This window comes from Trichechus manatus, unplaced genomic scaffold, assembly GCF_000243295.1.
Source record: "Trichechus manatus latirostris isolate Lorelei unplaced genomic scaffold, TriManLat1.0 scaffold00021, whole genome shotgun sequence".
In the NCBI taxonomy this organism is placed as follows: domain Eukaryota; kingdom Metazoa; phylum Chordata; class Mammalia; order Sirenia; family Trichechidae; genus Trichechus; species Trichechus manatus.
The window spans coordinates 5,516,482-5,529,779 of NW_004443957.1; the positions used below are offsets into that span (position 1 = coordinate 5,516,482).

General features: G+C 41.8%; 1 protein-coding gene across 1 annotated transcript in view; it reads left to right on the forward strand.

The window, feature by feature from the left end:
• PCNX2 (pecanex 2) overlaps positions 1-13,298 on the forward strand; it is a 343,407-nt gene that overhangs the window by 77,597 nt on the left and 252,512 nt on the right. Inside the window, exons 11-12 of the mRNA XM_012554495.2 lie at positions 12,426-12,579; positions 12,678-12,710. Coding sequence (XP_012409949.1) covers positions 12,426-12,579; positions 12,678-12,710 — 187 coding nt within the window. The remainder of the gene's footprint in view (positions 1-12,425; positions 12,580-12,677; positions 12,711-13,298) is intronic.

Here is a 13,298-nt window from a genome sequence, read left to right on the forward strand (position 1 = left end):
GTCTTGGTTTGATAATCCAAGATGCTGTTACTAACATTGTCATCAACAGAAGCTGACTGTTCACAGTTAAATGCTAGCCAGTGGGACATTGAAAAGACTGGTGCCTGCCTTGCTACGGCTGGTCCGCCAGTGACTTCTTGTTATAGTAATGCCTTAAATAGTGTGATCACATACTAAAAAACAGTAGTCTTGCAAAATTACAACAGTAAATTTCAGGACCCACAAGTCAGGAAATGGAGTTATAATGTTCCTTCTAACAATGCTATGTCACCCAAGGGGCACACACTTAGACAAACATTTAACACTTAACTCATAATCCAAGATAATAGATTGTTAGTAGGGGCATTTTTTTCAAAATATTATTTTTTTTCCTGTTAAAAAAGAATTATTGAAAGCTGCAGTAGCTTATGTTGATCTCTTATATTAAAATCAAATGTTTCTGTAGTTTTCTAGATTTCTAGTGTTACAATCCATTTAGTGACAAAACTGAAACTCCAATTAAACGTAGACCAGAATGACAAAGAAGGTTATTGCAGTTTTTTAAAGTTTATAGTTTTAATCACCTTTGTTACAAGTTTGTATTCAGGGAGGGCGTAGAGGTAGCACAGCCTCCGTTAGCCATTGATCTCTCATCTAGGAGGTCAGGTCATGGGCTCTGGAGTCAGACCTTTGGATTCAAATCCAGTCCCCCGTTTCAACTGGTGCTGTGATCTTAAGATGGCTAGGAAGCCTCCCAGTACCTTAGTTTCGTATCTGTTAAGTAGGGACAATCTCTCCTGTAGGGTGGTTACTAGGATTAAACCAATTTAGCACATAAAAATAATTTTTTAAATATTAGTTGCTGTTATTATTATTTCCCGGGATGTGGCCCAGAACCCAAAAAGAAGAATAAAATAAAATCAGGGTAGCCAAAGTAAATCTTGTCAAATCCAAGAGCTAAAATTTAGGCCCTTAATTCCTGGAGAAATACCCCTTCAGTCAGAGCCTGTATTAGCCTACCTTTTGTAAACCATTAACAAGTTTAAAAAAAAACAAAAACCAGTTGCCATGGAGTCAACTCCGACTCATGGCGACCCCATGTGTGTCAGAGTAGAACTGTTTCCTAGGATTTTCAAGGCTGTGACCTTTCAAAAGCACAATACCAGGCCTTTCTTCTAAGGCACCTCTGGGTGTGTTCGAACTGCCAACGTCTCAGTAGTTGAGCACTTAACCATTTGCACCACTTAGGGACTTCTATTATCAAGCTTAGTGATCTGGTTTTCCAGGACACAGCCAATTACAGAGGGAAAGGACCTTCATGAACCCACAGCTGACAGCAGGGAAGGAAGAAGAAAAGCCCAAAACACTGACCTAGAAAAACCTAGCAGTTTGGGAACATTGCAAGGAGAGCATAATCCTCAAATAGGGCTGTTGATCAAAATTGTCAGGGAGCTTTATAAAATTACAGATTCATAAATTTAAGAAGTCCCCATTCCAATGTTGGCTCCATAATACACAGAACTGTATTATGGCATACCTTACTAACTCATCTTCCTAATTAGGAGAGCTGTGTTCTCATATGTTTGATGCATTGCATTGGGCTAATCTGCTGCACAGGGCCTCTTTAAAGTGCTAAAAAGCAAAGAAGTCACTTTGAGGAATAAGGTGTTCCTGACCTAAGCCATGGTATTTTCAATCACCTCATTTACATGTGAAAGCTGGACAAAGAATAAGAAAGACCAAAGAAGAATTGATACATTTGAATTATGGTGTTGGCTAAGAATATTGAATATACCATGGACTGCCAGAAGAAAGAACACATCTGTCTTGGAAGATGTACAACCAGAATGCTCCTTGGGAGCAAAGATGTGAGACTTCATCTCACATACGTTGGACATGTTAGCAAGAGGAACCAGCCCCTGAAGATGGACATTATAAAATGGTGGGAATAATAGCGTCAGAACATGTCTAACTTCAGTGGGGATGATGACCAGGATCATCCCAAGCTGATTCCCATGAGGTGGAGGTCAGACATACCTCTACCCTCCAACCATTTTACCAGTTCTGACACCAGCTGTCCTCCCCACAGCACTCTCTCCTTCTCTGCTGGGTTCGATAATCCATTGCAATGACCACAGAGAACTCACAAACCATACTTACAGTTCAGTGGTTTATTAAGAAAGCAATAAGGTACAACTCAGGCTCAGGATCAACAGACTACAACTCAGGCTCAGGATCAGGATCAGGAAGCACACAGGCAAAGTCTGGAAGTTTCCCCCAAAGAGGAGAGCACAGCCATCCCTTCTTTAGTGCAAGACAGCTCTCTTGGCTCCTCTCGGCCTTGCAGGCCTCCTCTCAGCCCCCTCAGGACAGCTTCCTCTCAGCACCCTTCGGACAGGCTCATCTTAGCCCTGCTGTCTGTCACCACTGACTCTGTTACTGGGCCCCTCCTGGGCCTCTTGTTGTCTTCAGTGTCGTAGCCCTTGACCTGTGTTACAGCTCTTTTAGGAGGTACCTTGCCTTCTGTCTCTCTCTGCTTCTTCTCTCTTCTTTCTTCCTTCTGCTTCTCTTCCTGCTTCTTTCTGTCTCAAAAACCTCTGTGGCATTGTCTGTATATATACACAAACTCCTCATCAATTTCAAGGCATGGCCCTCCCACCAGGGCCACGAACTGACCAATCCGTTCTTGGTAAGACACAGACAATTCATTTGCATAGTAGGTTATATGCACTTCATTTGCATAGGCTATAGTAACTTCATTTGCATAGTATATAGAGCAGTCCCTGCAAGGTGCATACCAATCACAGGGCAAGCTTCAGCCCAGGGCCAGACAGAAAGTATCAAACCTCAAATTGTTTACAGCTTACCTAGGAAATGTCGATCAACCTGGACAAAAGCAACAAACCCTCTAGGGTAGAAAACTAGAGCAAAGGTAACTCCTCAGGGCTTAGGGGAAGAATCTCTCAAGCTGTTTTTCCAGAGAACCAAGGCAAAATGTCACATAAAGGAACTCATTTCACCACAGACATCATGCTTGGTAAAGCAGAGGGTCAGTGAAAAAAAGGAAGACCCTCAATTAGATGAACTGACGTAGTGGCTGCAGCAATGGGCACAAGCATAGCAAATATTGTGATGATGGCACAGGACTGGGCAGTGTTTTGTTCTGTTGTACGTGGGATCATTATGAATGGAAACCAACCTGACAGCAGCTAACAAACAACAACATTGTTCTGAGAGGTCTGTTTAAGAAAGCAAGAATTTCTACATTAAAATTTACATTTTTATTGTGCTAGCTAAGTTCTTATTTCAAAAAAAAAAAAAGCATAAATAAATTACCTTTGATATTTAGTGAGACACATTATATTTAAACTTACACATGGATTATAGAACTTAAATTGCCAGTGTTTAAATTTTAGAAAGAAAAAATACGTATAATGAAAAAGAAACTTTAAGAGTTGGGCAGGAAGTGGAAAAAATTTGTGAGTAACTAGCATTGAAATCAAACTAATCATTGCTAACCTCCTATAGGTCAAGGCCTCTGCCTTTTTTTTTTTCCAATTTTATTCTTGAACTCAGGGCTGATGTTTCCTGAAAAAAATTTTTTTTTAATTCTATGAGCAGTACCTTTATGGTTTCTATAATTACAGCTTCTTCTGTTTGCCTTTAATTCTCTACCTATTCTACTCAAGATATTTTTGGACTTATCCTGTTCTTTTTGCTTATTCTTATTTTTTGTTCTGTCATTATTCCTTCCTGCAAAACATCTAGGCTTTATTTTTGTCTCTCTAGTGTTATCAGGTTGACATCTTAAATAAAAAGCTGCCCATCCATGCATCATTTCAACATTTTATTCATTCATTTTCATTCAAATACTTACCCTAGCACCTCTTTCATGCTAGGCTCTATCTGGGCACTGGGTATAGAGTGATGAGCAAGGTAGACATGGTCCCTGCCTTCATGGAGCTTGCATTCTACTGGGGGAGAAATGCTAAAATGGCAGGTTGTAATAGTTAACAGGAAAAAAATACATAAAGACCTGAGATAGAGGAAACTGGGGGAGCAGGGACACTGATGTTGGATTGAGTGGTTGGGAAGGCTTTTCTGAGGAGGTAACACATGAACGAAGATACATAATATGAGTAGGTGCTTGCCAGGTAGCAAGTAGAGGAAAAAACATTTCATGCATCTCAAAGTGAGCTCATCTCCATCATCACTGCTATCATAAGACCATGCTCTTATTTCTTCCTTCTCTAAAAATCCTCTCTTGACCCACTTTTCCCCCAGCTACTGTCCATGGCAGCAAAACTCGTTAAAGAGTTGCCTGTGCTTGTTTTCAGTTCTGCTCCTCCCGTTCTGTCTTAAACCCATTCCACTCCAATACACCATTGAAACTGCCCTTATCAAGGTCCCTGATGACCGTGACATTGCTAAATGCCATGGTCAATTTTCAATCCCATCTATAGACCCATTTGCAGCATTTGTCAGAGTTGATGGAAACCCTGGTGGCGTAGCAATAAGAGCTACGGCTGCTGACCAAAATGTTGGCAGTTCAAATCCACCAGGTGCTCCTTGGAAACCCTATGGGGCAGTTCTGCTCTGTCCTATAGGGTCACTAGGAGTTGGAATCAACTCAGCGATGACAGGTAATAGTAACGGTAGTGTCAGAATTGATTTCTTCCTTTTTTGCTATACTTTCTTTTTCCCTGAGCCCTGATATTGGATTCCTCGGGAGCTGCACAGCCCTTGATCTTTCTATATCTTCTCTCTCTTCTTTGGTGATTTAATTTAGACTTTAAATACCATCTATATACCAGTGAAAGAGCTCTAGTGGCACAGTGATTAAAGTGCTCGACTGCTAACCAAAAGGTTGGCAGTTCGAACCCACCAGCTGCCCATCGGGAGAAAGATATGGCAGTCTGCTTCTGTAAAGATTCACAGCCTTGGAAACCCTATGGGGCAGTTCTATTCTGTCCTGTAGGGTTGCTATGAGTCAGAATCAACTCGACGGCAGTGGATTTGGTTTTTGGTTTATAAGCCAGTGACTCTTAGATTTATATTTCCATTTTAGACCTTCTTCTGAAATCTATACTTGTATCTCTAACTAGCAAATTGACATCTCAGTATCATAGTCTCTACCACCTCCAGAGCCTGCTCTGCCTGCAGCCTTCCCCATCTCAACTGATGATGACTCATCCTTCCAGTTTCTCAGGCTAAAATTCTTGGAGTCACCCTAGAGTCTTCATTCCTTTCACATCTCACATTCAGTCTTATAGGAAATTCACTGTTCACTGTTCCTTCCAAATGTATCCACCCAGTCTTTCCACCTTTAATGGTACCACTCTGGTCTGAGCTGCTATCATCTCTCATTTGGGCTACTGCAATAGCATCTTTACCTCTTACATCCGTTCTCTCTGTAGGCTTTTCTTAGCACACAGAGTGAGGCTTTTGGAATGTAATTACTCTGCTTACAACCCTGCAGCAGCTCCCTTTTTCATGCGGAATGAATGCCAGTACTCTGACAATGCCCACTAGGCCTCTGTGATCCAGTCACTCATTCCTTCTCTTGTCTCATCTTCTGCTTTCCTCACTGACTCCTCTCCACCCACACTGGCCTTTCTGTGTTCTTCAACCATGCCAAGTACTCTTCCAGCCAGAAGACCTTTGCACTGGCTGTTCCCTCTGCCTGGAATGCTCTTCCCCCAGCTACCTGCATGACCAACTCCCTCACCTTTCCAACCTGCTCAGTGTTACTTCTCAGTAAGACAACCTCCATTTTCCTGCCTAAAATTGCAACAGCTCCTGCCCCCCCCATTCCTCTGACTGCTCTGTTCTTTTTTCTGTTGCACTTTAACCATGTTCAAATACTATATATAACATAGTTATTTTTTTATGTTTATTATTTGATGTCATCACACACTAGAAAGGAAGCTCCACAAAGGGAGAGATAAGTGTTGTTCACTGATGTATCCCAAAGCTCTAGAGCAGTGCTGAGCACTTTGGTTGAATGAATGAATGAATCAGTCAGTCAGCTTCCCTTTGCAAATCAGCTCCCCTTCCCAATTTCTTCCACTGATTCTGCCATTATTCTTTTCTTCCCTAGATTGAAGTCTTGAAATCATCTTTATTCTTTTAGTCAGCCCTATGTTGGACATAATCCATTCAATCATGGATCCTTTCTGCTCTGTCTGTAATGTGTCTGAAAGTCAACCTTCCTCGGTTTCCCAGCCAAGTCACTGTCCCAGCCCTTCACCACCTCTCTGTGGATTGTTGTGTGTCCTCACTGTTCCCACCTTCCCCTCCAGTGCGTTTTGTGAATCTCTGCCAGATAAACTCTTCTAAAGTACAGCCTTGATCATGATACTCCCTGCCTATTGAGTAAACCTCTTAACCCAATATTTAAATATAGATATATGATGACAAGGTGGGGGTTGGTGGTGGGCTGGGCATAGATGAGTAGAGTCTTGTGGAGGAGAATCTGAGGAACAATTACGTTTTAGGGACTTTCATGTTAGGAAAAAAGTTCTTTTTTTTTTTTTCATTGGAATTTTTTATTTCCTAGGCCTTTAAATATTTTAAAGTATATATCAAAATGTTGTGAGCAAAATGAAGAGTATATCATCAATTTTATACATGTGAACTAACAAAATATATGTAGCTCTATAAAGAGTGCATAGTGGAAGGTAAATATATAAATTTCCTTTTTCAACAAATATATCTTGGTCCCCCAAAAGTCTTGAGCATCGTATCTGAATATTTCATGTCTCTATACATCTCTGTTATCTTTCTTCCTTGCTCTTTATTATTTGTTCATATGTCAACTGTGGTCCAATCCAACTAACTAACTCAGTCTCTCCCCTCTCCTTACTGATTCTCCCAGAGATGCCTGTTCTTCCCTCTGTGGGAGACTCAATGCTATACCTCTTTGCAGGTCCAGCTCAAAACTTAGTTTGTTTACTTCAGACACTTGTTTTTCTGTTCCTTTGACCCTCTGCAATAGTTTGTGTATGTGTGTGTATTCTTAATAATTATATATTAACAGTCCCTACCACATGATTCAAGGAGCCTTGGTTGTATAATGGTTAAGTGCTTGACTGCTAACCAGAAGGCTGGCAGTTTGAATCCACCCAGCAACTCCACTGGAGAAAGACCTGGCGATCTGCTCCCATAAAGATTACAGACTATAAAACATTACGGAGAAGTTCTACTCTGTCACATGGGGTCACTATGAGTCAAAATCGATTCGAGGGCACCCAACAACAACAACAGGACATGAGTCATGCACTTAATTGTTTGTTTCTTACGCAAAAGCTGTCTCCTTAGTTGTAACTCTTTCATTCTCTTCAGCAGTCAGCATTAGACTTGAGTTCTTTTTTTTTAATTTGTAATTTAGATGCCGATTTACAGAACAAACTAGTTTCTCATTAAACAGTCAGTACACATACTGTTTTATGACATTGGTTAACAACCTCACGACATGTCAACACTCTCCCTTCTCGACCTTGAAGGACCTTTTTTTTTTTTTTTTGGTGAAAATATATATAGCCGAAGATATACCATTTCAAAAATTTCTACATGTACAATTCAGTGATATTATGTTCTTCCAGTTGTGCTGCTGTTCTCACTTTAGATGAAGGTTTACAGAACAAAACAGTTTCTCATTAAACATTTAGTACCCATATTGCCCTATGACAATGGTTAACAACCCTACGACATGTCAACACTGTCCTTACCCAACCTTGGGTTCACTATCACCAGCTTTCCTATCCCCTTCTGTCTTCTAGTCCTTGTCCCTGGACTCCTGTGCCTCATTAGTCCCATTTTGTTTTATGGGGCTTTCCAGTCCCTGGCTGAACAGTGAACCTCGGGAGTGACTTCACCACTGAGCTAAAACGGTGTCTGGGGGCCATACTCTCAGGGTTTCTCCAGTCTCTGTCAGGCCAGTAAGTCTGGTCTTTTTTGTGTGTGTTAGAATTTTGTTCTACATCTTTCTCCAGCTCTGTCCAGAACCCTCTGTTGTGATCCTGGTCAGAGCAGTCAGTGGTGGTAGTCAGACACCATCTAGCTGTACTGGACTCAGTCTTGTGGAGGCCTTGGTAGCTGTGGTCCATTAGTCCTTTGGACTAATCTTCTCCTTGTATCCTGTTCATTCTCCCTTTCTCCTGAAGGGGTGAGACCAGTGGAGTGTCTTAGATGATTGCTCACAGGCTTTTAAGACCTCAGATGCTACTCACCAAGGTAAAATGTAGAACATTGTCAATATAAACTGTGTTATGCCAGTTGAGCTAGATGTTCCCCGAGACCACAGTCCCCACAGCCCTCTTCCCAGCAATTCAGTCCCTCAGGGAGTTTGGATGTGTCTATGGAGCTTCCATGACCTTTCCTTGTACAAGTTGTGCTGGCTTCCCCAGTATCGTGTACTGTCTTACCCTTCACCAAAGTTACCACTTATCTATTATTAGTTGGTATCGCCTTGCCTTCCTTTCCATTAGAAGGTTCCATACCTACACCGTTTTTTCCCTGTTTTATTGTTCTGATGTTGTTGTCATTTGCAGATTAACTGCTCTGATTCCCTGTTGTATTTCTTTTGGTTTTGGATAATCCTTGAGAGTTCATTTCCTGGGTTGGTATCTGGGTAGTACGATCCTGGGTACTAGATTCAGCCTGTGAGCTGATGTTGTTTGTTCTCAGATTGAAGGAATCCCTTTAATAATTCTTGTAAGTTTGGTTTGGTTTTTACATATTCTCTTAATTTCTGTTTATCTGGAGATGTCCTAATTTCACCATCATATTTGAACAAGAGATTTGCAGGATGTATTATTCTTGGCTGGCAATTTTTTTCTTTCAAGGTTTTATATATGTCATCCCATTGCCTTCTTGCCTGCATGGTTTTTGACAGATAATCTGAGCTTAATCTTATTGTTTCTCCTCTGTATGTGACTTTTTGCTTTTCTCAGGTTGCTCTCAGGATTCTTTGTCTTTGGTTTTGGTGAGTGTGATTATGATATGCCTTGGTGATTTTCTTTTGGAATCTATCCTATATGAGGTTCGTTGAGCTTCTTGGATGGCAAGCTTTTCATCTTTCATGATATTGGGGAAGTTTTCTGTCAGCAATTCTTCAGTGATCATCTCTGTGTTTTCTGTTTTCTCCCCCTGTTCTGGAACTCCAATCACTCGCAGATTTTTGCTTTTGATTGTATCCTACATAATTCTCGGGTGTCTTTATTTTTCTTCATTCTTTTTTCCGATTTTTCCCCAAACAGAGTTGTATCCAGGTGTTTGTCTTCAATTTCGCTGATTCTGTCTTCCACTGTTTCAAACCTGCTTCTCAGCCCTTCTATGACACTGTCCATTTCTGAAATCTTGTTTATCTTTTGGATTTCTAATTGTTGTTTTTGTATGATTTCTAATTGTGAATTTATTTTAGCATTTTATTGCTGCATTATTTTCCTGAATTCTTCCATTTTTTTGTCTGTGTTTTCCATGAATTTGTCTTTTCTATGAACTGGTTTATTTTTTCCTCATTTTTGTCTGCTTTTTGCTTCAACTCTTGGATACTCTGAATATTAGAGATTTGAATTCCCTATCAGGTAGTTCTAGTGCCTTTTCTTCTACTGGAAGGTCATCTGGTGTTTTATTTTGGACGCCTACTGGAACCATCCTGTCCTGTTTTTGTAAATGTTTTGATATTATCTGCTGTCTTTGGGGCATTTTGTAGTTATTTTTCTCGTTTATTGATTGTAGATTTGTTTGTTTCATCCTTTTTTTTGTTTTATTTGGCTATGTCTGAGCAGGCAGCCTGTGTGTTCTTTGTTGTTTGCTTGTCTGTGGGCATGATACTTTTTGCCTCCTCCAGTTGGCAGGGTCAGTTGCTCAGATATGGTACAGCAGGGCAGTTCTAGTTGAAGAGGAGTTGCTGGGATGGGTTGTTTGTGGCACTTACTATGCCCTCCAGGGCGGGCTGATAATCAGTGCAGGGCAGGTTCTGGTAGGCCGTGCCGGGGTTACTTGATAGTATGATGTTCAGTGCACAGTGCAGGTAGGCAGGATGGAGGGGGGAGATTGTGATGTGTGGAGCTAAGATGGGTATGGGAGAGAGGAGAGAGGAACAGGAGCCAAAAACATACAAACAAAAAAGAGTGCTAGGGGAGCTTGCCATTGGAGTGGAGAGATGAGAGACTATGAAATGGAGAAAAACGAGAAGGAGAAGAAGAAGAAAGAAAAGAAAAAAATGAATAAATAAAAATTAGAAAGAAAAGCAAAGCTCCCAGGGATCCCAACAGTGCAGCTACAAGGGCTAGGGAAGTTGCTCCCAAGCTGTGAAGTACAGCCTGGCTAGAAGGGGTAGAGGTGTCACTCAGCACCAGGTATTCAGGGGACAGGAAGAGAAGGAAGGTATAGAGAGATGAGAAACTGAGTAATGAAGAAAAAAAAAAAAAAAAAAAAAGAACCAGACCCCCCCCAAAAACCAAACAAACAAAAAACCCCAAGAAAAAAGAAATGCACTCAGGGATCCCTCTGCACATCTGCACAAACTAAGGGGGTAGGTCCCAAGCCATGCAGTACTGCCTGGCTAGAATTGGCTTCCAATTTGAGAGAAGAAAAAGAAAACAAACAAACAAACAATTCAAAACAAACAAACAAAAAAGCCCTGGGATCCCACCAACATGGCAGCATGGGCCAGGAAGCAGTCTTACATATGAGGGGCTTTTCACAGCATTTCAGGAAGAAGCAAAGATGGCACAGGGAGCCAGGTATTTGAGAGAAAGGAGGGGGAGGTGGTGAGAAGTAAGGAAGAAATCTAAAGAGTGGACAAAAGCAACTCCAACAGCCAACAAATGGCACTTAGAGAGCCGGCCAGTGCAGGCGGGTGGAATCCAAGTGACACTGGGGTGAAGCCAGTTCTTCCTGGCCAAGAGACTGTGGCCACAGGAAGCAGAGGAGGCCGAGTGGGGGTGAAGAAGGGGGGGTGTGGGAAAGCGTATATTGCTGGTTACTGGTTGTTCTGTCTCCTGCTGGAAGCTCTGTGAAGCTGCTTTCTCGTACCCCCTGTTCAGTGGTCTCTGATAGGGGTCCAAGATGGTGGATCTGTGGTGCGTTAGCTGCTAGGGAACCCCTGCATGTATCTCTTCTCGCTCTCTGTTCACTGTCAGTTTCTTATTCCATTCGGTGCTTGGCTGAGTTCTTTATCTCTTCATTTGATGTTTAGGGTTTCAGGATTCCTGTTTTCTCTGTTTGGCTTAGTTTTTCGGATCCATGCTGTGGAGGGATGGTGTGGTGCTTCTGCTTACAGCACCATGTTGTCCAGAAGTCCTAGACTTGAGTTCTTGTTGCAGCCTGTTTATTTACTCATTTATTTATTCATTTAAACAGTGTTCAGAAGTGCCTACTGTACCAGCCATGTTCAGGAGTATGTACCCTGTCTAAAGAATCACAATTTAGTGAGAAAGACAAATATGTACATGAACAAAAATTGGTGAGGTGAGAAGGATACTCAGAATTCTTGTGAATTACTCACCTACCTGCTAGGCTTTTCATTCCTTGACTTTTTTGTCTGTCCCCCATGACTCCATTCCAGCCACTCCCTCCACAGACCATCCTGGAGCTTGTCATCCCATAAAGCTCTCCACCTCTGCAGTCACAACCCCAGTCTCTGTTCATAACCTCATAGCCTCCCTTATAACACCCTCAGATGTCTCCAAACCATTTCTAACCCTTGACCCACCTGTCTCCTCACATCAAACAGCCCTTCCCTCACCATCCTACTCAGGCTCCAGAATCCAGTCCTGCAGCCCCTTTCTTTACAGTCTCCTAAAATGCCCTCACCCCCTACCCCTCAGCATACTCCCTGACAAGCCCCCACCTCTTAATGAGCTCCCCTCTCCACCCTGCAGCTGCCCCACTGAGCAGCACAGGGAAAATCTCCAATGAGAAAGTGTGGCAGGGTCTACTTTGATGACCAGCCAGCCCCTGTCAGGTCTGGGACCTCTCCTCAGCTCTTTGGCGGGAGCTCTCCAGCTTCTCAAACTGGGCAGCCAAATTTGGTTGTGGAGATAATGTCTGGAAATGATTTCCTGCTTTAGCCAGGTGTTAATGCACCACCACCTTTCCATTAAAAGAGCCCGTGAAGCTCTTTATTTGAAACACATCTCATTGTTTTGGCTGGAAGAGTGAACTGCTCTTTCCCAGTAAACCCAGTTTAGTGGCCAAGGAAATCCAATGGGATTCTATTTCATTTGTTTCAATAACAGAAATCGGGGCTAAAAAATAGATTTTATTTTTACAGCACAAGAACAAGAAAAGAAAGAAGCCTTAAAATCTTGTTAGTAAATACAAAGGTGTGCTGGAGGTGATTGCTTTGTTGTCCCTGTCGGTCTTTTCAGAAGCATGAGAGCATTCTGTTTTTAAAAGAAACTTACCTTTTTGTTTTATTTATTTGTTTTGCACAGAACTAAAGATGTCAAGGAAAACGTGCTGGCTATTTTACTTATTGTCCTCGTTTCCCTCCTCGGATTTCTGACGTTGAACCAAGGCTTTTGCAAAGATATGTGGATTCTCCTCTTCTGCCTGATCATGGCCAGCTGCCAGTATTCTCTGCTAAAGGCAAGATCACATCTCATTCTTACCTGTAGCATGTGCTCTCACTAACGTGTCCTTGAACTCATAAGATGATGACACAACACTTCTGATTTGTGTTCTAGAGTGTTCAGCCTGACCCTGCCTCGCCAATCCATGTAAGTTTCTAAACACAGGCAAGTAGCTTGTCTTGTCTGTTTGTACTGACGATAGGAGAAAGGCCAGCATCTATTCAGAAGGCAAAATGAATGGATGATGCCAAATAGAAATATGAATGCTTGGTGGCCAAGTTTAGGCTCGGTCTGAAAGCATGGTGTGGGTAGGAGTTGGGGGTTAGGGAGAGTATGAAGGGATCCTTTCTGTGCCACTAGATTAATGAAAGGAAAGACAGTGCAGCCTAGTGGATCTGACTGCAGACTCTGCAATGAGACTGCCAGAGCTTCTGCTTCCTTCTTCTCCACTTCATTTTTTTTTTATTTTTGTAAATATACATATAACACAACATCTGCCAATTCAAGATTTTTCATGTGTACAATTTAGTGATACTAATTGCATTAATCATGTTATGTAACCATTGCGAAGTTTTCCATTACTATAAACAGAAACTCAGTGCATCCTAAACAATGATTCCCCTTTCCCCTTTCCTTCCACCTCTGGTAACCACTATTAAACTCTGATGTCTATACACTTGCCCATTCTAGGTATTTCATATAAGTGAGATGATCCAATATTTGTCCTTTTGTGAT